At 44.8% G+C, this 27,997-nt stretch overlaps 1 protein-coding gene across 1 annotated transcript in view; it reads right to left on the bottom strand.

Annotated features, from left to right (window-relative positions):
* gabrb1 (gamma-aminobutyric acid type A receptor subunit beta1) overlaps nucleotides 1-27,997 on the bottom strand; it is a gene marked incomplete at its 3' end in the record, with an annotated part of 98,259 nt that overhangs the window by 30,250 nt on the left and 40,012 nt on the right. Inside the window, exon 2 of the mRNA XM_079527831.1 lies at nucleotides 5,426-5,508. Coding sequence (XP_079383957.1) covers nucleotides 5,426-5,508 — 83 coding nt within the window. The remainder of the gene's footprint in view (nucleotides 1-5,425; nucleotides 5,509-27,997) is intronic.

The raw sequence follows: 27,997 nt of genomic DNA on the forward strand, positions 1-27,997 counted from the left end.
CACCACTGATATAGAAACATAGGTTTGAGCACCACTGATATAGAAACATAGGTTTGAGCACCACTGATATAGAAACATATAGGTTTAGCACCACTGATGTAGAAACATAGGTTTGAGCACCACTGATATAGAAACATAGGTTTAGCACCACTGATGTAGAAACATAGGTTTGAGCACCACTGATATAGAAACATAGGTTTAGCACCACTGATATAGAAACATAGGTTTGAGCACCACTGATATAGAAACATAGGTTTGAGCACCACTGATATAGAAACATAGGTTTAGCACCACTGATGTAGAAACATAGGTTTAGCACCACTGATGTAGAAACATAGGTTTGAGCACCACTGATATAGAAACATAGGTTTTTCAGAAAAAGTATCAGGATTTAGAAGACATTTGTAGAATCAGTCCTGAGGTCTCAGTGGATTAGGCTAGCGGTGTGCATTAGAGCCAGGCTAGCTGCCGTGAAGTACAGGGTGACCTCAGCCAGGTCCCTTCATCAGCAAAGTCTCCAAATACGTGCAGTGAATTACTGTACGTGTGTGTGTGTGTGTGTGTGTGTGTGTGTGTGTGTGTGTGTGTGTGTGTGTGTGTGTGTGTGTGTGTGTGTGTGTGTGTGTGTATAACTTGTAAAGTTATTGAGTGCAAAACCATACCTAAATTATATTAATAAAAAAAAAAAATTGTTTATATGGTCAATATAAGTAAATTAATATACAGTATGATAACCTTTCCACAGGAGTAGCTTTTTCATATTTTATTTTTTTTTGCACATTTTCCTATAGAATGCCTCATTTGCATATTTACACATTTAAATGTAAGTAATCAACTGGGGAAGTTTCATGGTGATAACAATCCAATATAGGCACATGGTTGTTCACACTCAATTCATAATTAACGTTCCAATGTTGGAGGTCACTGAACCGGTTCCCATTGGGAACCAACCGGTGGAAAAGGGGTCAGAGTGAGTATAGGTTTCTGAACGGTCCAACAGCCCTCCTCTGAGACACAGAGTGAGTATAGGTTTCTGAACGGTCCACAGCCCTCCTCTGAGACACAGAGTGAGTATAGGTTTCTGAACGGTCCACAGCCCTCCTCTGAGACACAGAGTGAGTATAGGTTTCTGAACGGTCCACAACCCTCCTCTGAGACACAGAGTGAGTATAGGTTTCTGAACGGTCCACAGCTCTCCTCTGAGACACAGAGTGAGTATAGGTTTCTGAACGGTCCACAGCTCTCCTCTGAGACACAGAGTGAGTATAGGTTTCTGAACGGTCCACAGCTCTCCTCTGAGACACAGAGTGAGTATAGGTTTCTGAACGGTCCACAGCCCTCCTCTGAGACACAGAGTGAGTATAGGTTTCTGAACGGTCCACAGCCCTCCTCTGAGACACAGAGTGAGTATAGGTTTCTGAACGGTCCACAGCCCTCCTCTGAGACACAGAGTGAGTATAGGTTTCTGAACGGTCCACAGCCCTCCTCTGAGACACAGAGTGAGTAGAGGTTTCTGAACGGTCCACAGCCCTCCTCTGAGACACAGAGTGAGTATAGGTATCTGAACGGTCCACAGCCCTCCTCTGAGACACAGAGTGAGTAGACAGAAATGGTGGCATTTATATGCTGAGCATGTAGTTTGAAAATGAGTGAAGTGTTCTCCTTTAAAGCATGCACGGGTCTTCAACAGAGAGTCCGGGATTCCAAGTAGGGTCCTCAGAGCTACAGTACTATAGGGCAGTGGTTCCCAAACTTTTTCATGTCAAGGACCCCCAAATTGACACTTAATTAGCCCACAGACCCCCATTTGAAAATATATGCCAGGGACCCCCGTAAGAGAAGATTTGTATGTCTCTAGCAGTGATTCTCAACCAGTTTCATTTCAAGGACCCCCAGTTTGACATGCATTAGGCTACGGACCCCCATTTAATGGCATTTCTATCTCTGAAACCCCAATTTATATTGTAAAATCAATGTTATTTTAACTCTCTGAGTTACAGACCCATAAGGGTCCATTTGGTTCCAAATTATCATTTAGCTGGGTCCCCCCTGGAACTCCCTCAAGTACCCCTGGGGGTCCCCGGACTCCACTTTGGGAACCACTGCTATAGGGGTCCACCAAGTCTTTGTGTGATAGGATTTTTTCCCCTACATTAACCACTTGGACAGGTCGAAATTATTTTATGTAGGAAATGTACGTGCCCTGATATACAGTAAAATACAATCACTCTCCCTCTGAATGAAAATGTGATTAATCAAAAATGAATCACCCTCCCCGAAAAAGATAACATGACATTTACCTCAGTAAAATTATGCCTAAAAACCCTAATCTTTGGTTCCTAACCTAAGAAAAGGTAGCATTTTATCTGGGGAAATAAATCATGGTCTCAGATAGACCAAAACAAGGTACTCCACCCAAGCTGATGAATACATGGGGGTTGTGGGAGTTACTTGAATGTAATACCGAAACTAGCGCCACTCGCGACTGTGACTGTGCAGCGATCAATGAATTAGACATTACATTCATTTGATAGCCCACCTAATGAAGTTAAATTAGTTAAGTGCTCACCCACTGGCTTTTAACACCCTGGGGGTATTTAGGACCATTAACTCAGAGGAGCACATTTCAAGGTGCACCAGGCACCATCTTGGATGTAGCTGCAGTATTGACCCATTCCGTAACGGGTCTCATGGTCGCAGCCTACGTATTTCCTGTAGGCGGAGACGACACATCTGCGGTTTCCCCGCACCAAGCTTCTACTACAGTGAATGGAAAAGTGACTGATGTTAGTCTGCCTCAAACGTTACTCTTTTACCTGCTTTTTACTAACACTAACATTACAAAGATGCCCCAGAACATCGGGATGAACCTGTGTAGTTTATGGCTGCTCCCCAACAGTAGTGGCAACATTAAAAAATAAAATAAAACGGAATGTCAAAATATCTACCGCGGTGGCTGAGACCAGAGCCATATCGTAATGGTTGAGACAAAGCAGTGAAAGGTCCTGAAAGATACATAACGTCAGTCTTACCCAATACCCAATCTTTCTGTTTTAGGAACACAAGGCTGCTGTACTTTATACCTCATACTTTAATGCTCAGGGTGTTAACAATCCACAGTGTCTGTACACATACACACCTTCGTCTTCAATGTGTTTACGCAATGTTTGTGTTTACTCAAAGCTGACCATTCATTGTCAATGGCATTCAATGTGTGTGTTGGGACAAACGCTCAAAGCTGGCCATTCATTCATTGTCAATGGCATTCAATGTGTGTGTTGGGACAAACGCTCAAAGCTGGCCATTCATTCATTATCAATGGCATTCAATGTTTGTGTGTATACACAAACCCTCAAAGCTGGACATAGGAAGGCTGGCGCCCGTAATAAAATAAAATAAAATAAAACTCCCTTGGAAAAGGGCAGTGGTTCTCAACCTGTGTGAGGACCAAAAATAAAAAGACCATTACTGCATCAAAAGTATTCAACAAACTATGCTAACTGAATACTGGTCAAACATTGGCCAAATAATAAGAAAGAGGCATCAAGTGTGAAAAAGTTTCACAATAACTATCTGTGGAATCGAGTTGCTTGTCTGGGTGGAACCAAATGGACCCATAAGGGTCCATTTGGTTCCATTTGTACACTCTCTGAGTTACAGACCCATAAGGGTCCATTTGGTTCCAAATTATCATTTAGCTGGGTCCCCCCTGGAACTCCCTCAAGTACCCCTGGGGGTCCCCGGACCCCACTTTGGGAACCACTGCTATAGGGGGTCCACCAAGTCTTTGTGTGATAGGATTTTTGAGTGGTGTAAACCACTCCTACGACTGGCTTTGTTAGTTTACGTGTCTGTCTGTCTGTATGTTCGTAAAAAAAATGAGCATGGTTGCTACGGTCACCCAGTTCACCCGGGTGTGATTTCATTACGTCAGACATTACGTCAGACAACAGCTGATCAGGCTATATAAGACCTTACACCACTCAGTTCACACAGGTGTGATTTTTCCCCCTACATTAACCACTTGGACAGGTCGAAATTATTTTATGTAGGAAATGTACGTGCCCTGATATGCAGTAAAATACAATCACTCTCCCTCTGAATGAAAATAAAAATTGAGTAGGGGGGGGGGGGGGGGGTTCCCCAGTTAAAATATGATTATTTTGGAGGGGTTCCCAGTCAAATAGGCCTATGATTATTTTGGGGGGTTCCCCAGTCAAATATGATTATTTTGGGGGGGTCCTTGACATGAAACAGTTTGGGAACCACTGTACTAGACACCTAACCACTGTACTAGACACCTAACCACTGTACTAGACACCTAACCACTGTACTAGACACCTAACCACTGTACTAGACACCTAACCTGAGTTCCTCCTCCTGCTCCCATCTGGTCTCTCTCGGGCAGAGATGATGTTTACTCCGATCAAATGCATCCTAAGGTTAGCAAGGAATATCACCTCTAATACTATATGTGTTGTATGGAGAGTATAGGTTGCTACCTTCAGGAAGGAGATATGGTGTACCAGCATACAATAAGGTCAGACTAAAGAGGTCCTTTGTCCACCAGTCGACTTTGAGGCTTAATCAGGAGTTGTAGTATAGCCACGGGGTAATCTAGGCGGTGGATATTGCTCTTGTCTTCATGTCTTTATGTATGTAAATTGTCTTGTTCCTTGTGTTATGTCAAATGTGTGCATATGTGTTCTGCATACTTGGCTGCTGGGTCGCAAGACACATTTCAGTGTGAACTGACAATAAAGTACTATATGATATCATATCATATATCAATGCTGATCGGAGCGATATGCGGCCGTATATGCGTCCGCTGGAGGCCGGATCAACGCGAGATGGATGGCGGTATCAAAGCGCTGTCACATGCAGCGCACATGTATTGTAAACACAAGCTGACAGGACTACAACTCAAAACTATTATGGAGGTATCAGATTGTTGTCCCGCTGCTTGGGGTTCATGGTTTCTGCTTGAGAGAGCCCAGATGCAGGCAGGAGGAGGGAACTGGTGAACTGAGAGAGCCCAGATGCAGGCAGGAGGAGGGAACTGGTGAACTCAATACTGTACTGCCGCAATCTGGCGGAGTCGGGTTACCCATACATGTCTGGATTTGGTCTTTAGTTTTTACATAAAATACATGCATTACTGCATGGGGTCGTGAGTCACAATGCTAATGTGACATCCGTGTAGGTCTACCCAACACTTTTTGTCACATACTCGCACGCATGCACGCACCCGCACGCACGCACGCACACACACCATGAGAACCATTCCATATAATTTTGTGCTGGCTATTCATATTTCACACACACACACACACACACACACACACACACACACACACACACACACACACACACACACACACACACACACACACACACACACACACAGTGAGTGAGTGGCACTCACAGCTCTCAATCTCCAGGGTGCAGTTCTGTTCGTCCAGGGGGTATCTCCTCAGATCCATCATACACGCTGCTGTCGTGGTTATTCTGGAGGGAGAGAGACACAGAGAGAGAGAGAGAGAGAGAGAGAGAGAGAGAGAGAGAGAGAGAGAGAGAGAGAGAGAGAGAGAGAGAGAGAGAGAGAGAGAGAGAGAGAGAGAGAGAGACAGAGAGACACAGAGAGACACAGAGAGAGAGAGAGAGAGAGAGAGAGAGAGAGAGAGAGAGAGAGACACAGAGAGAGAGAGAGAGAGAGAGAGAGACAGAGAGACACAGAGAGAGAGAGAGACAGAGAGACAGAGAGAGAGAGAGACAGAGAGACACAGAGAGACACAGAGAGAGAGAGAGAGAGAGAGAGAGAGAGAGAGAGAGAGAGAGAGAGAGAGACAGAGAGAGAGAGAGAGAGAGAGAGACAGAGAGACAGAGAGACACAGAGAGAGAGAGAGACAGAGAGACAGAGAGACACAGAGATAGAGAGAGAGAGAGAGAGAGAGAGAGAGAGAGAGAGAGAGAGAGAGAGAGAGAGAGAGAGAGAGAGAGAGAGAGAGAGAGAGAGAGAGACACAGAGACACAGAGAGAGAGAGAGAGAGAGAGACACACACAGAGACAGAGAGGCTCAGAATCAGATGTATGCGTCACATCCCAGCTGAAAACCCCCGTACCACCGTAGTAAAATAAATCACACCTGTGTGAAGTGAGGGGCGCTCTTATGGTACATCATCGTGACATAAAATAGACACCTGCCTATTTGCGTAAAATTCTCCATTCATTGACAATGGGAATTTAATGTGGTCGTGTAGGACGGAAATCTACACTAATAGCTGAATATAGTGCCCCTCAAAAAATAAATGGCATCCCACCCATGTCACCAATTGCCTCAGCCATAACCATATAAGGAGTTTACCATCAATGGGTACATACTAATTCCTACACGGGTTGTGCTTATAACCACGCCCCCGGGCAAGTTAAGTTTACTGAGGTAAAGGTTAGGGTTAGGTTTAGGTATAGTTTTACTGAGGTTATACCATATATGGTACAAAAGGGGTCAAGCCCACATATGGACATGGGGGGGGGGGGGGGGGGGGAGAGAGAGAGAGAGAGGGAGAGAGAGAGAGAGAGGCTGTTCAAAAGGTCTCAATAATTCACTGGTATACGAGTGGAGAGAAATGCCGGTTCATCACAGTGCAGATCACATGATGTCATCATAAATAACACTCATTATCGTCCCCAGCGGGTGAATTATTAGGCCGGCGCTGTAAACCCCCCCCCCCCCCCCCCCCCCAGTTTAAATTAACTCCTGAGAGTGTATCAAAAAATGTACCCTTCATGGCGGGTTGAATTAAAGCTGCCTGGAGAGATATATACATTATACAGGCCTATACATACAGTAGTATATATTTTAACCCATTCCATTCTGGACGGTCACCTCTTTTGGTGTTGTAACTAAGCATTATGTTATGCTTTAGCTATTGAGAAATCACACCCGTGTGAACTGAGTGGTGTAAGGTATTATATAGCCTGATCAGCTGTGGTCTGACGTAATGTCTGACGTAATGAAATCACACCCAGGGTGACCATAGCAACCATGCTCATTTTTTTTGGTACGGACAGACACGGGTACATTTTTGAGTGGTGTAAACCACTCCTACAACTGGCTTTGTTAGTGCAGAAAAAATGAGCATGGTTGCTATGTTCACCCTGTTCACCCGGGTGTGGCTTTGTTAGTCTGTGCAGAAAAATGAGTATGGTTGCTATGTTCACCCTGTTCACCCGGGTGTGATTTCATTACGTCAGACATGATTTCATTACGTCAGACAGGCTATACTACACCACTCAGTTCACACGGGTGTGATTTTTTTTGGTACGAACAGACACGGGTACAAAGCCAGTTGTTGGAGTGGTTTACACCACTCAAAAATCGTAAAAATGAGGCACAAATCTTTGAATATATATTCTTTCAGAATGTTATTTCGACGTCAGGCCTAAATGGGTTAAGGGGTGCTCTAGCCCCTTCTATAAACAGCTTCTGTCCCCACACGTCCCCACAAGATTTTGCCATTGACAATGGAAAGAGAATTCCGGTCAAATGTCCGCGAAATTGTGTCCCCGGCAGTCTCAATATTTGGCATTGACGATGAACGGAGAAATTACGTCAGAATTCTGCTAAATATGACGTAAATTAAACCTCAAAACATTAAACGCCATTGACATTGAAGGGAAACCTTACATTATGTAAACGAGCAAATCGGCTAACCAATCACATGTTGGTGGGAGCGCTCGGCCAATAAGGGACCACCTTATGTACCTCGTGTAGCAATGTCAAATGTCCGCTAAACATAAATTGATGTACGATGTCAAGAGTGCCCCTCATTTCACACGGGTGTGATTATTTGTTTGAGGGACGCTAGCCCCTCCTACATCCAGCTTTTGGTTACCGTCCACAAACTTCGTGTTAAATAAACATTAAATTCCCATTGACAATAAATGTAGAATTTTACGTCATAATGTATCAAATCGGCATACTGTAGGGTCTATTTTTTATTTGATTTGACCACAATATAGAGCAATACATTAAAGGACCACTTCACCACTTTTCAACTTCTCTTCCTATAATTGGTCTTAACTAATGTTCATGATAAAATACCACAATTTTTTCCTACTCTGATTCTCATAGGAAGGCTGTGGGCAGTTCAGAAACCCGTCCACCAGTGACATCATCGATGGTGAATCCAAGCTAATAGAAACGGCAGGCTTTCTTTTCCTGAAAAGTTGCAATGCAAAAGTTGAAGCCATCATTCTCACGATAATACAAATCTAAATATATTTTAAAACAAATCTTGTTTAAAAAAAGATCAGCCTAATGATGATGTCACTGGTGGACGGGTGTCCGAACTGCCTATGAGACACAGACTGAGTAGGATTTTTTTTTGGTGTTTTATCATGAACATTAGTGAGGACCAATTATATGAAGAGATGTTGAAAAGTGGTGAAGTGGTCCTTTAAAGCATGAAAATAAAAAAGGGAAAGTGCCAGGAGGAGGCAAGAAGCCAAGAGGCCTCTACCTCTATAAAATACAATAAAGACATTATAACAAGATATAAATAATTTCCAGTAGACATGATTGCAATATATAAAATCTACAACATGATTCAAACATACTTGATAATCTAAGAAATTATTAGAGACGAGAAGAGAATACAAAACAATGGGAATTAAGTGATTTGGTCAATCAGAACAACCTTCAGTTTATTCTTAAACAAGTTCAGAGAAGAAAGTTGTAGGCCTAAACCAGTAGAATATTTGTCCCAAAGTGTAGTACCTCTGTATCTAATAGAAAACTGACCATAGTACGATAGATTTTAGTCCTATACAAAAACACTCCTTCATTAAACTCCCATTGACAATGAATGGAGAATTTTACGTCATAGTGTCTGAGCAAATAGACAAGGTGTCTATTTTAAGTCGTGTACGATGACAAGAGCGCCCCTCACTTCACACGGGTGTGATTTTTTTAAATATTTTTTGCCAGTGTTGCACCTACAGGAACCTTGACTCTACACATCCTACACCTACAGGAACCTTGACTCTACACATCCTACACCTACAGGAACCTTGACACTACACATCCTACACCTACAGGAACCTTGACTCTACACATCCTACACCTACAGGAACCTTGACGCTACACATCCTACACCTACAGGAACCTTGACTCTACACATCCTACACCTACAGGAACCTTGACTCTACACATCCTACACCTACAGGAACCTTGACTCTACACATCCTACACCTACAGGAACCTTGACTCTACACATCCTACACCTACAGGAACCTTGACTCTACACATCCTACACCTACAGGAACCTTGACGCTACACATCCTACACCTACAGGAACCTTGACGCTACACATCCTACACCTACAGGAACCTTGACGCTACACATCCTACACCTACAGGAACCTTGACTCTACACATCCTACACCTACAGGAACCTTGACTCTACACATCCTACACCTACAGGAACCTTGACTCTACACATCCTACACCTACAGGAACCTTGACTCTACACATCCTACACCTACAGGCACCTTGACTCTACACATCCTACACCTACAGGAACCTTGACGCTACACATCCTACACCTACAGGAACCTTGACTCTACACATCCTACACCTACAGGAACCTTGACGCTACACATCCTACACCTACAGGAACCTTGACTCTACACATCCTACACCTACAGGAACCTTGACGCTACACATCCTACACCTACAGGAACCTTGACTCTACACATCCTACACCTACAGGCACCTTGACGCTACACATCCTACACCTACAGGAACCTTGACGCTACACATCCTACACCTACAGGAACCTTGACGCTACACATCCTACACCTACAGGAACCTTGACTCTACACATCCTACACCTACAGGAACCTTGACTCTACACATCCTACACCTACAGGAACCTTGACGCTACACATCCTACACCTACAGGAACCTTGACGCTACACATCCTACACCTACAGGAACCTTGACTCTACACATCCTACACCTACAGGAACCTTGACTCTACACATCCTACACCTACAGGAACCTTGACTCTACACATCCTACACCTACAGGAACCTTGACGCTACACATCCTACACCTACAGGAACCTAGACTCTACACATCCTACACCTACAGGAACCTAGACGCTACACATCCTACACCTACAGGAACCTTGACTCTACACATCCTACACCTACAGGAACCTTGACTCTACACATCCTACCCCTACAGGAACCTTGACTCTACACATCCTACACCTACAGGAACCTTGACTCTACACATCCTACACCTACAGGAACCTAGACGCTACACATCCTACACCTACAGGAACCTAGACTCTACACATCCTACACCTATAGGAACCTTGACTCTACACATCCTACACCTACAGGAACCTAGACGCTACACATCCTACACCTACAGGAACCTTGACTCTACACATCCTACACCTATAGGAACCTTGACGCTACACATCCTACACCTACAGGAACCTAGACTCTACACATCCTACACCTATAGGAACCTTGACTCTACACATCCTACACCTACAGGAACCTAGACTCTACACATCCTACACCTACAGGAACCTTGACGCTACACATCCTACACCTACAGGAACCTTGACTCTACACATCCTACACCTACAGGAACCTTGACGCTACACATCCTACACCTACAGGAACCTTGACGCTACACATCCTACACCTACAGGAACCTTGACTCTACACATCCTACACCTACAGGAACCTTGACGCTACACATCCTACACCTACAGGAACCTTGACTCTACACATCCTACACCTACAGGAACCTTGACGCTACACATCCTACACCTACAGGAACCTTGACGCTACACATCCTACACCTACAGGAACCTTGACTCTACACATCCTACACCTACAGGAACCTTGACGCTACACATCCTACACCTACAGGAACCTTGACGCTACACATCCTACACCTACAGGAACCTTGACTCTACACATCCTACACCTACAGGAACCTTGACTCTACACATCCTACACATACAGGAACCTAGACGCTACACATCCTACACCTACAGGAACCTTGACGCTACACATCCTACACCTACAGGAACCTTGACTCTACACATCCTACACCTACAGGAACCTTGACTCTACACATCCTACACCTACAGGAACCTTGACTCTACACATCCTACACCTATAGGAACCTTGACTCTACACATCCTACACCTACAGGAACCTTGACGCTACACATCCTACACCTACAGGAACCTTGACTCTACACATCCTACACCTACAGGAACCTTGACTCTACACATCCTACACCTACAGGAACCTTGACGCTACACATCCTACACCTACAGGAACCTTGACTCTACACATCCTACACCTATACAGGAACCATGACTCTACACATCCTACACCTACAGGAACCTTGACTCTACACATCCTACACCTACAGGAACCTTGACGCTACACATCCTACACCTACAGGAACCTTGACTCTACACATCCTACACCTACAGGAACCTTGACTCTACACATCCTACACCTACAGGAACCTTGACTCTACACATCCTACACCTACAGGAACCTAGACTCTACACATCCTACACCTACAGGAACCTTGACTCTACACATCCTACACCTACAGGAACCTTGACTCTACACATCCTACACCTACAGGAACCTTGACTCTGCACATCCTACACCTACAGGAACCTTGACTCTACACATCCTACACCTACAGGAACCTTGACTCTACACATCCTACACCTACAGGAACCTTGACTCTACACATCCTACACCTACAGGAACCATGACTCTACACATCCTACACCTACAGGAACCTAGACGCTACACATCCTACACCTACAGGAACCTTGACTCTACACATCCTACACCTACAGGAACCTTGACTCTACACATCCTACACCTACAGGAACCTTGACGCTACACATCCTACACCTACAGGAACCTTGACTCTACACATCCTACACCTACAGGAACCTTGACTCTACACATCCTACACCTACAGGAACCTTGACGCTACACATCCTACACCTACAGGAACCTTGACTCTACACATCCTACACCTACAGGAACCTTGACTCTACACATCCTACACCTACAGGAACCTTGACGCTACACATCCTACACCTACAGGAACCTTGACTCTACACATCCTACACCTACAGGAACCTTGACTCTACACATCCTACACCTACAGGAACCTTGACGCTACACATCCTACACCTACAGGAACCTTGACTCTACACATCCTACACCTACAGGAACCTTGACTCTACACATCCTACACCTACAGGAACCTTGACTCTACACATCCTACACCTACAGGAACCTAGACGCTACACATCCTACACCTACAGGAACCTTGACTCTACACATCCTACACCTACAGGAACCTTGACTCTACACATCCTACACCTACAGGAACCTTGACGCTACACATCCTACACCTACAGGAACCTTGACTCTACACATCCTACACCTACAGGAACCTTGACGCTACACATCCTACACCTACAGGAACCTTGACTCTACACATCCTACACCTACAGGAACCTTGAGGCTACACATCCTACACCTACAGGAACCTTGACGCTACACATCCTACACCTACAGGAACCTTGACTCTACACATCCTACACCTACAGGAACCTTGACTCTACACATCCTACACCTACAGGAACCTTGACTCTACACATCCTACACCTACAGGAACCTTGACGCTACACATCCTACACCTACAGGAACCTTGACTCTACACATCCTACACCGACAGGAACCTTGACTCTACACATCCTACACCTACAGGAACCTTGCCTCTACACATCCTACACCTACAGGAACCTTGACTCTACACATCCTACACCTACAGGAACCTTGACGCTACACATCCTACACCTACAGGAACCTTGACGCTACACATCCTACACCTACAGGAACCTTGACTCTACACATCCTACACCTACAGGAACCTTGACGCTACACATCCTACACCTACAGGAACCTTGACTCTACACATCCTACACCTACAGGAACCTTGACTCTACACATCCTACACCTACAGGAACCTTGACTCTACACATCCTACACCTACAGGAACCTTGACTCTACACATCCTACACCTACAGGAACCTTGACTCTACACATCCTACACCTACAGGAACCTTGACGCTACACATCCTACACCTACAGGAACCTTGACTCTACACATCCTACACCTACAGGAACCTTGACTCTACACATCCTACACCTACAGGAACCTTGACGCTACACATCCTACACCTACAGGAACCTAGACGCTACACATCCTACACCTACAGGAACCTTGACTCTACACATCCTACACCTACAGGAACCTTGACGCTACACATCCTACACCTACAGGAACCTTGACTCTACACATCCTACACCTACAGGAACCTTTACTCTACACATCCTACACCTACAGGAACCTTGACTCTACACATCCTACACCTACAGGAACCTTGACTCTACACATCCTACACCTACAGGAACCTTGACGCTACACATCCTACACCTACAGGAACCTTGACTCTACACATCCTACACCTACAGGAACCTTGACGCTACACATCCTACACCTACAGGAACCTTGACGCTACACATCCTACACCTACAGGAACCTTGACTCTACACATCCTACACCTACAGGCACCTTGACTCTACACATCCTACACCTACAGGAACCTTGACTCTACACATCCTACACCTACAGGAACCTTGATGCTACACATCCTACACCTACAGGAACCTTGACTCTACACATCCTACACCTACAGGAACCTTGACTCTACACATCCTACACCTACAGGAACCTAGACGCTACACATCCTACACCTACAGGAACCTTGACTCTACACATCCTACACCTACAGGAACCTTGACTCTACACATCCTACACCTACAGGAACCTAGACTCTACACATCCTACACCTACAGGAACCTTGACGCTACACATCCTACACCTACAGGAACCTTGACTCTACACATCCTACACCTACAGGAACCTTGACGCTACACATCCTACACCTACAGGAACCTTGACTCTACACATCCTACACCTACAGGAACCTTGACTCTACACATCCTACACCTACAGGAACCTTGACTCTACACATCCTACACCTACAGGAACCTTGACTCTACACATCCTACACCTACAGGAACCTTGACGCTACACATCCTACACCTACAGGAACCTTGACGCTACACATCCTACACCTACAGGAACCTTGACTCTACACATCCTACACCTACAGGAACCTTGACTCTACACATCCTACACCTACAGGAACCTTGACTCTACACATCCTACACCTACAGGAACCTTGACGCTACACATCCTACACCTACAGGAACCTTGACTCTACACATCCTACACCTACAGGAACCTTGACGCTACACATCCTACACCTACAGGAACCTTGACGCTACACATCCTACACCTACAGGAACCTTGACTCTACACATCCTACACCTACAGGAACCTTGACTCTACACATCCTACACCTACAGGAACCTAGACTCTACACATCCTACACCTACAGGAACCTTGACGCTACACATCCTACACCTACAGGAACCTTGACTCTACACATCCTACACCTACAGGAACCTAGACTCTACACATCCTACACCTACAGGAACCTAGACTCTACACATCCTACACCTACAGGAACCTTGACTCTACACATCCTACACCTACAGGAACCTAGACTCTACACATCCTACACCTACAGGAACCTTGACGCTACACATCCTACACCTACAGGAACCTTGACTCTACACATCCTACACCTACAGGAACCTTGACACTACACATCCTACACCTACAGGAACCTTGACGCTACACATCCTACACCTACAGGAACCTTGACGCTACACATCCTACACCTACAGGAACCTTGACTCTACACATCCTACACCTACAGGAACCTTGACTCTACACATCCTACACCTACAGGAACCTAGACTCTACACATCCTACACCTACAGGAACCTTGACGCTACACATCCTACACCTACAGGAACCTTGACTCTACACATCCTACACCTACAGGAACCTTGACGCTACACATCCTACACCTACAGGAACCTTGACTCTACACATCCTACACCTACAGGAACCTTGACGCTACACATCCTACACCTACAGGAACCTTGACTCTACACATCCTACACCTACAGGAACCTAGACTCTACACATCCTACACCTACAGGAACCTTGACGCTACACATCCTACACCTACAGGAACCTAGACTCTACACATCCTACACCTACAGGAACCTTGACTCTACACATCCTACACCTACAGGAACCTAGACTCTACACATCCTACACCTACAGGAACCTTGACGCTACACATCCTACACCTACAGGAACCTTGACACTACACATCCTACACCTACAGGAACCTTGACTCTACACATCCTACACCTACAGGAACCTTGACTCTACACATCCTACACCTACAGGAACCTTGACACTACACATCCGATGTTCCGGTTCCAAAATAGAAGCCTGCAGGCAGACGGGCCCTGCATGGCACTTAGGGAGAGGAAGGCTGACGCTATTTGCGGGAGGCGAGGAAATGATCAATGCCGCCTCCAACACCCGCATGCACGCACACACGCACGCACGCACGCACGCACGCACGCACGCACGCACGCACGCACGCACGCACGCATGCAGATTCCCCCCAAAGCACACACGCGCACGCGCGCACGCACGCACACACACACACACAGATTCCCCCCAAAGCACACTCCGTACCTCCGCGTGAGGCCTTCAATCACGGCCCCCAAATCCCTCCCTGGCTCGTCGGGGAGCTTCGACTCTCCGTTTTCTCTCCCATAATTGCTTTCGCGTTGCTCAAGTCATGACTGAGCCCCTCTCCACCAGACCCTCCCCCCCCCCCCCTCCACCCCTCCCCTCCCCCGGCTTTTTGAAATGCTCCGTCTTAATTACGACTCTGATTAATGAAGAATTAACGGCCCCAAAATCCAGGGAATCGGGGCGACAGTCGGCAAATCCGTGACAGACTCTCACAAACCCACCCCCTCTCCTCTACTACGTGGTTGAGGTCTCGTGTTGAAGGCTCAAGTCACACGCTTCCAATTCACCGTTTTGGGATTGGATTTGCGGTTCGACGAAGTGCTTTGGTTTATTCTTTTAGTATTGATTGAAGACCGTGTGTGTGTGTGTGTGTGTGTGTGTGTGTGTGTGTGTGTGTGTGTGTGTGTGTGTGTGTGTGTGTGTGTGTGTGTGTGTGTGTGTGTGTGTGCGTGCGTGCGTGCGTGTGCGGACAAAGTGGTGGACAATGTGGCGAAGTGCTTTTTCTCAAGTGTGAATTTTACTCCACTATACTGTACATTCCAAAGACAGACGATGTTATTGTATAGCTATGCTGTTGGCCAGAAACCTCTCAGTATCTCCATATTTTATATATTTTTGTTTTTTTGGAAATTGATTGCTTGATCATACAAAACTACACATTACACAAAATTAGCAGGCGTTTTGTTCCAAATCACGGAATGCTCCTTTAACCGAATCTGTGCCAGAACGACATCATCTTGTGAATAGCTATTGTATCCTAATGTGCCAACCTCGATATTACGAGATTTGCTTAAAAATGATTGAAAAAATAACAGTTTTACCTTTTTGTTAGCATCCGTTAGCTTCCGCCGCTAGCATCCATATATAGGCCTCTCATTGTATAGAACCAGCCTACATGGTAATCCGCGGTACACGTGTACGCGCACATAGGGTTGTTTATTAGTGTTATTTATGCTCAGAATGCCATAAAATACCATGTTTATAGCCTATTAAAACGTTATTCCGAGCCGCGCTGATCATGATGGCTGCTCTGGGGGCCATCGTCCGTCCCTTCCCTATTTGCTTTCACTACAGATACAACACTACATCACTACAAGTTGACATTAAAAACCCATTCTGGTGTTTTAACTAAGCATTATGTTATACTTTAGCTATTGAAAAATAGCAGATCTACAAGCTCGTAGCGCGCCACCGAGTGGCGCGCTACGAGCTTGTAGGTCTGCTATTTTTGAAAAATCTTAAAAATGCGGCACAAATCTTTGAATATATATTCTTTCAGAGCGAACGTTTTTTTTATTTCGACGTCAGGCCTAAATGCCAAAAACTGTGAATTACATACAAGAAATCCTGAATACTAGGAGCAGTAGAAGATATTTACAGAAAAATAGTGGGAGGTCATTTATTTTTGCAAGCTATACAAGGTTTATAGGTCCATGCAGTTGCAAATTGCAGGTTCTCTTTTATGGCGTTTTTAAGGAGGGTAGGGTAGTACTATATATAGTCACCCTTGGCTGGTGGTACGGCACATTATAGGGTATATTTAAGCAATAAGCCACGAGAGGTCTCAGGTTACCGGGTATTTTACAATGGCTGGGGGCGTAGGCAGACCCGACACGGAGCGGAGGGTCTTCTACCCCCCAGCCATTGTAAAATACCCGGTAAGCTGGGGCCTCGAGTGGCTTATTGCTTTTCTAAAACGGTTACAAACATATAGCAATATTAACCTAAATACAACTATTAAATTCACAAAAGTAGCTACGCTTTGCACCACCAGAGCGAGCCACATCACTTCCTTGTTTTGCTCGGCAAGTAGCCTATGTGACGGGAGAATAGCGCTTGATGTCTTTACGGGGCTGCCTGGAGCCACACATTCACAGTCATATGAGCCGGGCGGCGCTTAGACGCCCGCACGGCATGGGTTTGTAAGGTAATCAAGCGCTCCCCTTCCCCAGTACAGCTACAGAGATGCGGAATCAGGTGCGAATGATATAGTGATTGAAGGTGTGGGTTATCGGTGAAATTTACACCGGTCACGTGACGGTAACCAGCCAATCAGAATCAAGTATTGGGACTAACCGTTTTAGAATCCACATTTTGGTTGCATATTAGGAGTAGAATGTGCTGCAGTTCACCCTGCCACTAACAGCACATACACTCCACTACAATACACCATGACACAATAGCCAGGTAGTTTTGTTCATTTGTTTGGTGGGTGCACACACTAAACTATATTAACATTGTTCCTGTGCTGTTTTCATAAATGTATTGTTGTTTTTTATTTATTATTTACCGTTTTATGTATCAAGGGTATGACTTTTGTTTCTTGTTTTACCACAGTGTATTCCACTTCTGGGCAGTGGCAAAGGACCAGAGGAGTGGCTCAGGCGGCCTTATATGGGGCCTGACACTAAGTGGGAGATCTTGATTGGTCCAGGATTGGACCATACTATCTGTGGGTTTTGTGTTTAAACTAAGAGTAAGAGTTATTATGTGAACACTCTTTTGAGTAAAGTGGTTGGTGAAATGCAAGGTGTTTGTACCATTATGGGATCATTCTATATTGTATATTGTCTTTGGACATATGGGCTAAACTGGATTAAGTTTGTAAGCAGAGTTGGTTTGGTCTAGTGGGAGGGGCCTGGCCTATATAAGCAGGAAACCTGCCACTGCCCAGGAGTCATTGCAGGGCTGAACCTGGAGGAGAGAGGACCTGTGTAGCCAACTTGGTCAGTTTATTTGTTGTACAGCATAATGTTGGTTTGACGGGAAACCACCTCCTTTTTTTGCTCTGAACACAAGTAAGGTGAATAAAATTGATTGCATTAAATGACGCCTTGACATTGTCAATATTGTCAAAAATACTCAAAGATACTCAAAAAATACTCAAAATAGTGAGTATTTTTTGGAGTATTTGAGTACCTTGGGGGAATTTTGACTTTTTTTTTAGGACTAATTCAAGTGCCTGTGGCACATTCTACCCTCACTCAGCACAGAGTGTGACAGAATGTATTCACCCCCGTGTTTGGGCCGAATCTGGGGAGGAATGAGGTCAGTGGAGCTCCCTCTGGTGTTGTGTCCGTGGGGCGTTTCTCATTCAGTCACAGACCCCCATAACTCTGACAGTGTTCATCAAAGACCCCCTCGAACTACATATTTCAGATGGGAGTCTGTGGCCGATTTCGTTTTCTTTTTTTTCGGATCCTTGACATGAAATAGTTTGAGAACCACTGACATGGAAACATAGGGTTTTTCAGAAAACTGTCATGATTTAGAAGACATTTTGTAGAATCGGCCTCTGGTCTAAGTGGGTTAAACTATCTACCATGAAGTTGTAAACTATATTCCGTATAGGTGAGGTAAAGGGTAAGGTAAGGGTAAAGGTAAGGTAATGGGTAGAGCAAGTGAAAGTGATCCCACGACGACATTGCAGAGTTTGAGCAATCAATCAGAATGCACGACGGATACAAATGGTGGGTGATCTGTGAATGACAGAGGAGCTAACATTTGTGACAGTCTGTCACAGATGACTTCATGAATGCCCACCGATGATGAGTAATCCTCTCTTACTCCGTCCATCAATCCACACACACCTCCCATCAGGCTCCGCTACCCTGCTGGCCGTGAAACAAACTCCCCATGTTGCACTCAGAACTGCAGACTCACTCGCAAAGTTCCGCCACAATCTGAACTATAGTCTTATAGGATCCTTATTTATGATTTTAACGATTCCACATATACATATACTTTTACCTAGGGAGGGAGACCCGCACACTGTCACTTGCTGGTTCAAGAGCTTTTTATTTAATGTCCAAAATGCAACGTTTCGGTCTTTCGACCTTCCTCATGAAGGTCGAAAGACAGAAACGTTGCATTTTGGACAATAAATAAAAATCACACCCGTGTGAACTGAGTGGTGCAACTCCCCTCCCTAGGCTTGTTTCCATTGTGGTCCTCTGTATAATATCGGAATCTGTCAGAATCGGTATCGGCAGATAACAACCCTGCAAATAATTGGAGATCGGATATCAATAAATGTGTAGTTTTCCCTTGCCTCCCTGCATGCAGCCTAGCGTACTGTACCTCTAGAGGGGTATAAGTTCTCAAAGTGGGGGTCCAGGGACCCTCGGGTTCCATGATGGGGTTCCAGACGGACCCCTACAGCTCCGTAAGCCCCGAGAGTGCAAATGTACTCTCAGAGTTATGGGGGGGTCCTTGAAATTAAATCAAATAAAGTTTTAGAACTACTGGCCTAATTCCATGTGCTGATGCATTTTGATGTGCAGCCATGGATCCTATCCAGCCCTGTGTGTGTGAGTGATAGAACACTAAATGTTCACTATCCTATCCAGCCCTGTGTGTGAGTGATAGAACACTAAATGTTCACTATCCTATCCAGCCCTGTGTGTGAGTGATAGAACACTAAATGTTCACTATCCTATCCAGCCCTGTGTGTGAGTGATAGAACACTAAATGTTCACTATCCTATCCAGCCCTGTGTGTGTGTGAGTGATAGAACACTAAATGTTCACTATCCTATCCAGCCCTGTGTGTGAGTGATAGAACACTAAATGTTCACTATCCTATCCAGCCCTGTGTGTGAGTGATAGAACACTAAATGTTCACTATCCTATCCAGCCCTGTGTGTGAGTGATAGAACACTAAATGTTCACTATCCTATCCAACCCTGTGTGTGAGTGATAGAACACTAAATGTTCACTATCCTATCCAGCCCTGTGTGTGAGTGATAGAACACTAAATGTTCACTATCCTATCCAGCCCTGTGTGTGAGTGATAGAACACTAAATGTTCACTCTCTCAGGTGATACAATTTGACCACATTTTTAGTAGTTTGTCGATTACTTTTGACGTACTGTTTTTTATTTTAGCTGTATTAAAAAGGTCTTAATAATATAAAAGTCCTTAAATTGTAACTTTAGAAATGTGCAGATACTCTACGCACGCACACACGATTCAATGGGCTTTATTGGCATGAGAAAACATACGTTTACATTGCCAAAGCAAAATGTGGGACAATACAATGAAAACAAAATGTATGTATCTATTATACAATTGAAAAGGTGTACCCAAAAAGCTGTACGCAACCCAGGAAAAAAAGGCACCAGCTACTACGTCACTGACACACTGCAACACACACTGCAACAACCCACTAAACACACTAACACGTCACAGACTTACCCTCCGCGTCGATCCACGGCTATCTCCTCATGTCGCGCAGCACGCCCACACTCAACACCACCCGCGTAGAAATTGTCATTGCACTGCCACTAAAGCCGGCTCCCGTCCAGACTCACAAACAATATCAATATCAAATATAGCTGCAAGCAGCGATAAAGCGGGACCAAGATAGAAGAAGAACAATGCGCAATAAGAACAACATGCACAAATGAGACTGACGAGCTGAGTTGTCGGTACCGGGATTTGAACTCGCAACTTTGTGGACCGAAGGCGGGAGCTCTACTGACTGACCTACACAGAGACAATCAGTGACTACATTGTAAACAGTAAAACCATTCAGTGATTTGGTAACAAGAAGGTGTGTCCTCATTTTGGGCATGTCTTTCCATTACTACAGTGTGTTTTCACGCACAGTTAAAGTGTGTGTGTGTGTGTGTGTGTGTGTGTGTGTGGCATGCGTGGCTGTGTGTGTGTGTGTGTGTGCGTGTGCGTGTGCGTGTGCGTGTGCGTGTGCGTGCGTGTGTGTGCGTGTGCGCGTGCGTGCGGCAGACAATCGTTCATAACCATGGATTTGGATTGAAGATCATCTCTTTAGTTTTTGTGGTGTTTAACATAAGGTGGCTATTATCACACCAGTCTTTAAAGTTATTGATCTCACTGATATAGCCCACAGGGCGTTCAACAATATGTACAAATAAGACTGACAAGCTGAGTTGTCAGTAGCTGGATTTGAACACACAACCTTGCAGTCCAAGGGCAAGAGCTCGACTGACTGAGCTACACGGAGACAATCAGTTACTCCATTGTTAACAGGAAAATCATTCAGTGGTAGTTCAGCATAAGTACTCAAACTTTAGTGTGTGTGTGTGTGTGTGTGTGTGTGTGTGTGTGTGTGTGCGTGCGCAATTTTCATTGGCTCATAAAAACTTCATTTTTTGACTTAGAAAAAATGTGCTACGAATATTTGTCCGTATAGGTCCAAAGTTCACGTGTAGAAGTTTTCGTGCATTTTGTGCAAAGATTCTGGGAGGAGTTACATTTGAACTGTTTTTCATATAATTCAAAATGGCGGGTGATCTAAAGGTCAGAGGTCAAAAGTCAGAACACGAAAGTTGTTCGGCATGAGGAGACACATGTGTATCAAAGTGTCATTGCCAACGGTCAAACGGTTCATGAGATATGCACGTTCAAAGTTTGCAAGTTTGCAAGTTTTGCATCAATTGAGTGCTATAGCGCCACCATTTGGCCAATCGTGATGGGCTTCGCATAGTAAAGTGACATAAGCATATGTGTGTATTAGAGGCAGAAGAATAATTTTCACAAAACAGCAATTTTCATTGGTTCATAAAAACGTCATTTTTTCACTTAGAAAAAATATGCTACGATTATTTGTCCGTATAGGTCCAAAGTTCACGTGTAGAAGTTTTCGTGCATTTTGAGCAAAGATTCTGGGAGGAGTTACATTTGAGTTGTTTTTCATATAATTCAAAATGGCGGGTGATCTAAAGGTCAGAGGTCAAAAGTCAGAACACGAAAGTTGTTCGGCATGAGGAGACACATATGTGTATCAAAGTGTCATTGCCAACGGTCAAACAGTTCATGAGATATGCACGTTCAAAGTTTGCAAGTTTGCAAGTTTTGCATCAATTGAGTGCTATAGCGCCACCATTTGGCCAATTATGATGGGCTTCGCATTGTCACCGTTTGGCATGGTCCTCTATCATGTTGACAAGTTTTGCGAAAACCGACTGCACGGTTCAGTCAGAACAGCTATTTTTGGCGGAAGGAGAAGGAGAAGAAGTACTGATCATATAATTCAAAATGGCGGGTGATCTAAAGGTCAGAGGTCAAAAGTCAGAACACGAAAGTTGTTCAGCATGAGGAGACGCATATGGGTATCAAAGTGTCATTGCCAACGGTCAAACGGTTCATGAGCTATGCACGTTCAAAGTTAGCATTTTCAATTGAGCGCTATAGCGCCACCATTTTGCCAATCGTCTTGGGCTTCGCATATTCACCGTTTGGCATGGCCCTCTACCAGATTACCGCGTTTCGCGAAAACCGACTGCACCATTCAGTCAGAACAGCTATTTTTGGCGGAAGAAGAAGAAGAAGAAGAAGGAGAAGAAAAATAAACACAAAAACAATAAGTGACCAAAGTCACTGCGTGACTTCTTGGTCCCTAATAATCAACACAAACACGCCACAAGCACCGACACCCCCGCCTAATTTGTTGCCACGTCTATGAAAACAAACACAGAAACAATGCCATTCAACACGCTACTTACACACACTACCACTCGCTTACAATACGCGGACCTGGCAACACTACATCCCCTCTCCCATTTGCTCAAAGCCAACCACGTGACCCACGAGAGCTTTTATGTTACTGCAACACCGGAAGTTACACGCTACACACACACACATTAGAAGAACAACACGAACACAACACTACACACACACACACACACACACACACGGGCCACTGTTGCCAGGTCTATGAAAACAGGCCCAGAAACAAGCAAACAGACCCAGAAACAAAGCCTTTCACCACGCTACTTACACACACTACAACTCGCTTACAATTCACAACCCTGGCAACATTGTTCCCCGTCTTCCACAAGTTACAACACACACAGTCCCACACAGACACACACACACTGATTCGGACTTGGATGGACAGCGGCGCGATTACATAAATACACCGTTTAATTCATGCAAACACGACAATTGCACCACCAGTTTCATTAATGTAAACACGACAATTGCGCGACCCGTTTAATTCATGGAAACATGACAACTGCGACGCACCGAGGCGCATGGATTCTGTGTGTGTGTGCGTGCGGGGTGCCTCTGAATTGGAGTGTTTATGTCAGTCAGCGATGCGATCCGTTGTTATTCAGCCAGGAAAACAATCTAAACATTATATACTAACTTCAGCATCGGGCACATTAACACACACAAGCGTTATTAGTTGAGTTTTCTTATTGAAGTGCCTCTGAATTGTAACGGTGTGTTTATGTCAGTCAGCGATGCGATCCGTACCAGCACCATACGCACGGACTGGAGAGAGGCGAAGTGTTTCTCTCCCTTCGGCTCATGTAGCCCTCATTGTAACTACAAATATTGTTCCCGAACAAACAATGTGGGGTCACTGCAATCCGCAATCCAAAATATTGTAGCCCTACTATAATGCAGTCAAGGTCCCCCAAAACATATACTACAGTATGTTCTGCTCCATTCTCAACATCTTTTGGTTTCCAAAAACAGTAATTTATTGTAAGCAAACAAAAACAGTAAAAACCATTTTCATTTACATTAATTTCCTTTGATGTGAAAATACAACAAATAATAATAATACCCATCCGTTACTACATGTCAAGGGCACAATACTGGAGTGGAGTCTGTCAAATCCCGCTATTTCCTTCTTCCCATTGCGCTGCCGAAGGGCGGCGAAATTCTAGTAATGTACAATTGAAAGTCAGAATCCCCAATAAATCTATTTCTATTCATTTCGTCTTAGCCCTATTTTGTCTTCTGAAAAAAACAGTCTTTTAGTCTTAGTCTTTTGAATAACAATATAGGCTAATAAGTCCTATTTATAGTCTTCTGAAAAAACTATAGTCTTTTAGTCTTAGTCTTAGTCAACTAAATTAACACTGGTTGTATGGACTATCATTATTGGAGGATGTGTTTCATAGCACTTTGTAAATGCAATTCAAGATTGTTTTCTTTTCTTTTTGTTTGTGGTCAATTTGTTAGTGCAGGGGATTTCCAGCCGGTCTATGTATGCACATCGTCCGGTACACTGCAGTTATTTTTACACTGATATCAAATGATATATATTTTTTGCCTGGTTGCACAATGTAGTATAATTTGGAATCGGCTAAAAACTTAAGCTTTGCTATTTCTGAATTTGAAACGGTTTGGGACACAATGAGGGTCCCAAGCAGCCCACAGAGACCATATCAATGAGGGTCCCATGCAGCCCACAGAGACCATATCAATGAGGGTCCCAGGCAGCCCACAGAGACCATATCAATGAGGGTCCCAAGCAGCCCACAGAGACCATATCAATGAGGGTCCCAAGCAGCCCACAGAGACCATATCAATGAGGGTCCCAGGCAGCCCACAGAGACCATATCAATGAGGGTCCCAGGCAGCCCACAGAGACCATATCAATGAGGGTCCCAGGCAGCCCACAGAGACCATATCAATGAGGGTCCCAGGCAGCCCACAGAGACCATATCAATGAGGGTCCCAGGCAGCCCACAGAGACCATATCAATGAGGGTCCCAGGCAGCCCACAGAGACCATATCAATGAGGGTCCCAGGCAGCCCACAGAGACCATATCAATGAGGGTCCCAAGCAGCCCACAGAGACCATATCAATGAGGGTCCCAGGCAGCCCACAGAGACCATATCAATGAGGGTCCCAGGCAGCCCACAGAGACCATATCAATGAGGGTCCCAGGCAGCCCACAGAGACCATATCAATGAGGGTCCCAGGCAGCCCACAGAGACCATATCAATGAGGGTCCCAGGCAGCCCACAGAGACCATATCAATGAGGGTCCCAGGCAGCCCACAGAGACCATATCAATGAGGGTCCCAGGCAGCCCACAGAGACCATATCAATGAGGGTCCCAAGCAGCCCACAGAGACCATATCAATGAGGGTCCCAGGCAGCCCACAGAGACCATATCAATGAGGGTCCCAGGCAGCCCACAGAGACCATATCAATGAGGGTCCCAGGCAGCCCACAGAGACCATATCAATGAGGGTCCCAGGCAGCCCACAGAGACCATATCAATGAGGGTCCCAGGCAGCCCACAGAGACCATATGTGACCACACGTGATGTACGGACTGCCAACGCGGGGGTGGCAACTGTTGAGGACAGCTGAAAAACTATTTTCTTTGTCCTTTTTTATTTTTCTGTCTGAAATAATCTGAAGCTATATTATTATTCATGTCATGTTAGAGCAGGTCTGAAATAAATGTCAGAGCTGATATCGACATATAAATATGAAATAAATGCTTAAACATGTCACTATGTCTAATGTTATAACCATTGGGTTAACCAATGCTAACTAGACATACAGCTTCCCTGCTAAAGTATGCAAATTCCACTAAAATCCGCCTTTTTGTACACAATTAAAAAAAAATCCAATGGCAGTCCTTCGATCAAATCTAGTCACATATCAAGTCACACATCAGTGTTGTTTTCGTCGACTAATACTAAGACGAAAAATGTTCGTCGACTATACCTTTTTTCACTGAAGGAAACTAAATGGAAACTAAACGAAAACTAAGCTATGATGACTAGAATAAAATCTTAAAGGTATATTCAGTGATTTCACTTAATTCAAATGTCACTTATTTTTTCTTATTTTTTGGATAATCCTCCCTACTATAAAGTGTGCTGACCATATAAGGAGTTCCTCCCTGTCCCCAGTGAGCCCCTGGGGTCAAAAAACCCTAGTTTCGGTTTGGGCTTTGGGTGGCAAAGCCTTCATCCAATCAGGATGAGAGGGGCCTTCCTCCAATCATGATAGAGTGGGGCGGGCCTTTGGTGCACGTCCTGTTGGTCTGTTGTACTTCCCCCACTGTAGAGCGTGTGCATGTGCACATCTTGTTACCGGGGCGGACCGGGTTTTTTTTCAAAATCACTGAATGCTCCTTTAAAGGGACTAGTGGACAAGAGATCCAGTGTAAGTCATTTTACATTGCATGCTTTGCTTTGGTTGCATGCTGAAAATAGCCAATCTACAAGCTCACAACGCATCACGCTGCGACGCGTTGTGGGCTTGTATATCGGCTATTTTCAAAACGGTCATTACGACGGCATCAAGACCCGCCTAAACACATTTTGTTCGACTAAATCAACTGTATAGATTTAGTCGACTTAAATCTTGTGATATTTAGTCGACTAACACTAAAACATTCCAGGCGACTAAAATGTGACTAAAACTAAATGAAAACTATTCAAGAGACTATATGACTAAAATTAAAATTTGCTGACAAAAACAACACTGTCACACATTACATTACAGTATGTGTGAATGTGATGCAGGGGACTGCCGCAAAACGGGCACTCATGTTCAGCCAAAAAGGTTATTTAAAACAATATATATAATCAATAATAGTAATCAAACGTAATTTATGTACTATTTCCAGTGCAGAGGAACTCAATGGGCTTCACAAAAGGCACAGAATAATACCTAAAAACGGAGACAAAGGTGGACCAAAGTGCTGCACAGACACACTAAACATATCACATTTAAAAACACAAACAGCGTCAAATACCGAGCATACGATTCCAAACAGGGAGACGAACAGCTGAGGTTACAAAAACAAAACAAAAGAAACGTGGTGGGAGTTTATAAAAAGCACACGAAGAAGTGTCCTATACCATTTCTCTGTGAAGGCAGATGTTCTTTTTAAAAGGCCAGGGAAAACAGGTGAAACCATTTTGCAAAGTGTGTGTGTGTGTGTGTGCAGGCCCGCGGGAAGTACTTTACACTCGCAGGGGCTGAGCGTCTAGTAGGGGGTGCGCGCGCGTAGCGCGCGCCGCAAAAATGCGCGTGCACGCGCATCATGCACGTCATTTTCACGCGCAAACGTGGCCTTTACTTTCCCTCTCCACACGCAAGTTATATGTACGAACTGACACAGGCAATTAACCAGGATAAGGTGCCAATACTGTGATACAGCATATTGTTTCAAGGATGTCCCCTCCTGTTCGAGGGGGGGCTGTGCCTGGGGGGAGGGGGTGCTACAGCCCCCCCAGCACCCCTACTTCCCTCAGCCGTGTGTGTGTGTGTGTGTGTGTGTGTGTGTGTGTGTGTGTGTGTGTGTGTGTGTGTGTGTGTGTGTGTGTGTGTGTGTGTGTGTGTGTGTGTGTGTG

This window comes from Electrona antarctica, assembly GCF_951216825.1.
Source record: "Electrona antarctica genome assembly, chromosome: 18".
Taxonomy (NCBI): domain Eukaryota; kingdom Metazoa; phylum Chordata; class Actinopteri; order Myctophiformes; family Myctophidae; genus Electrona; species Electrona antarctica.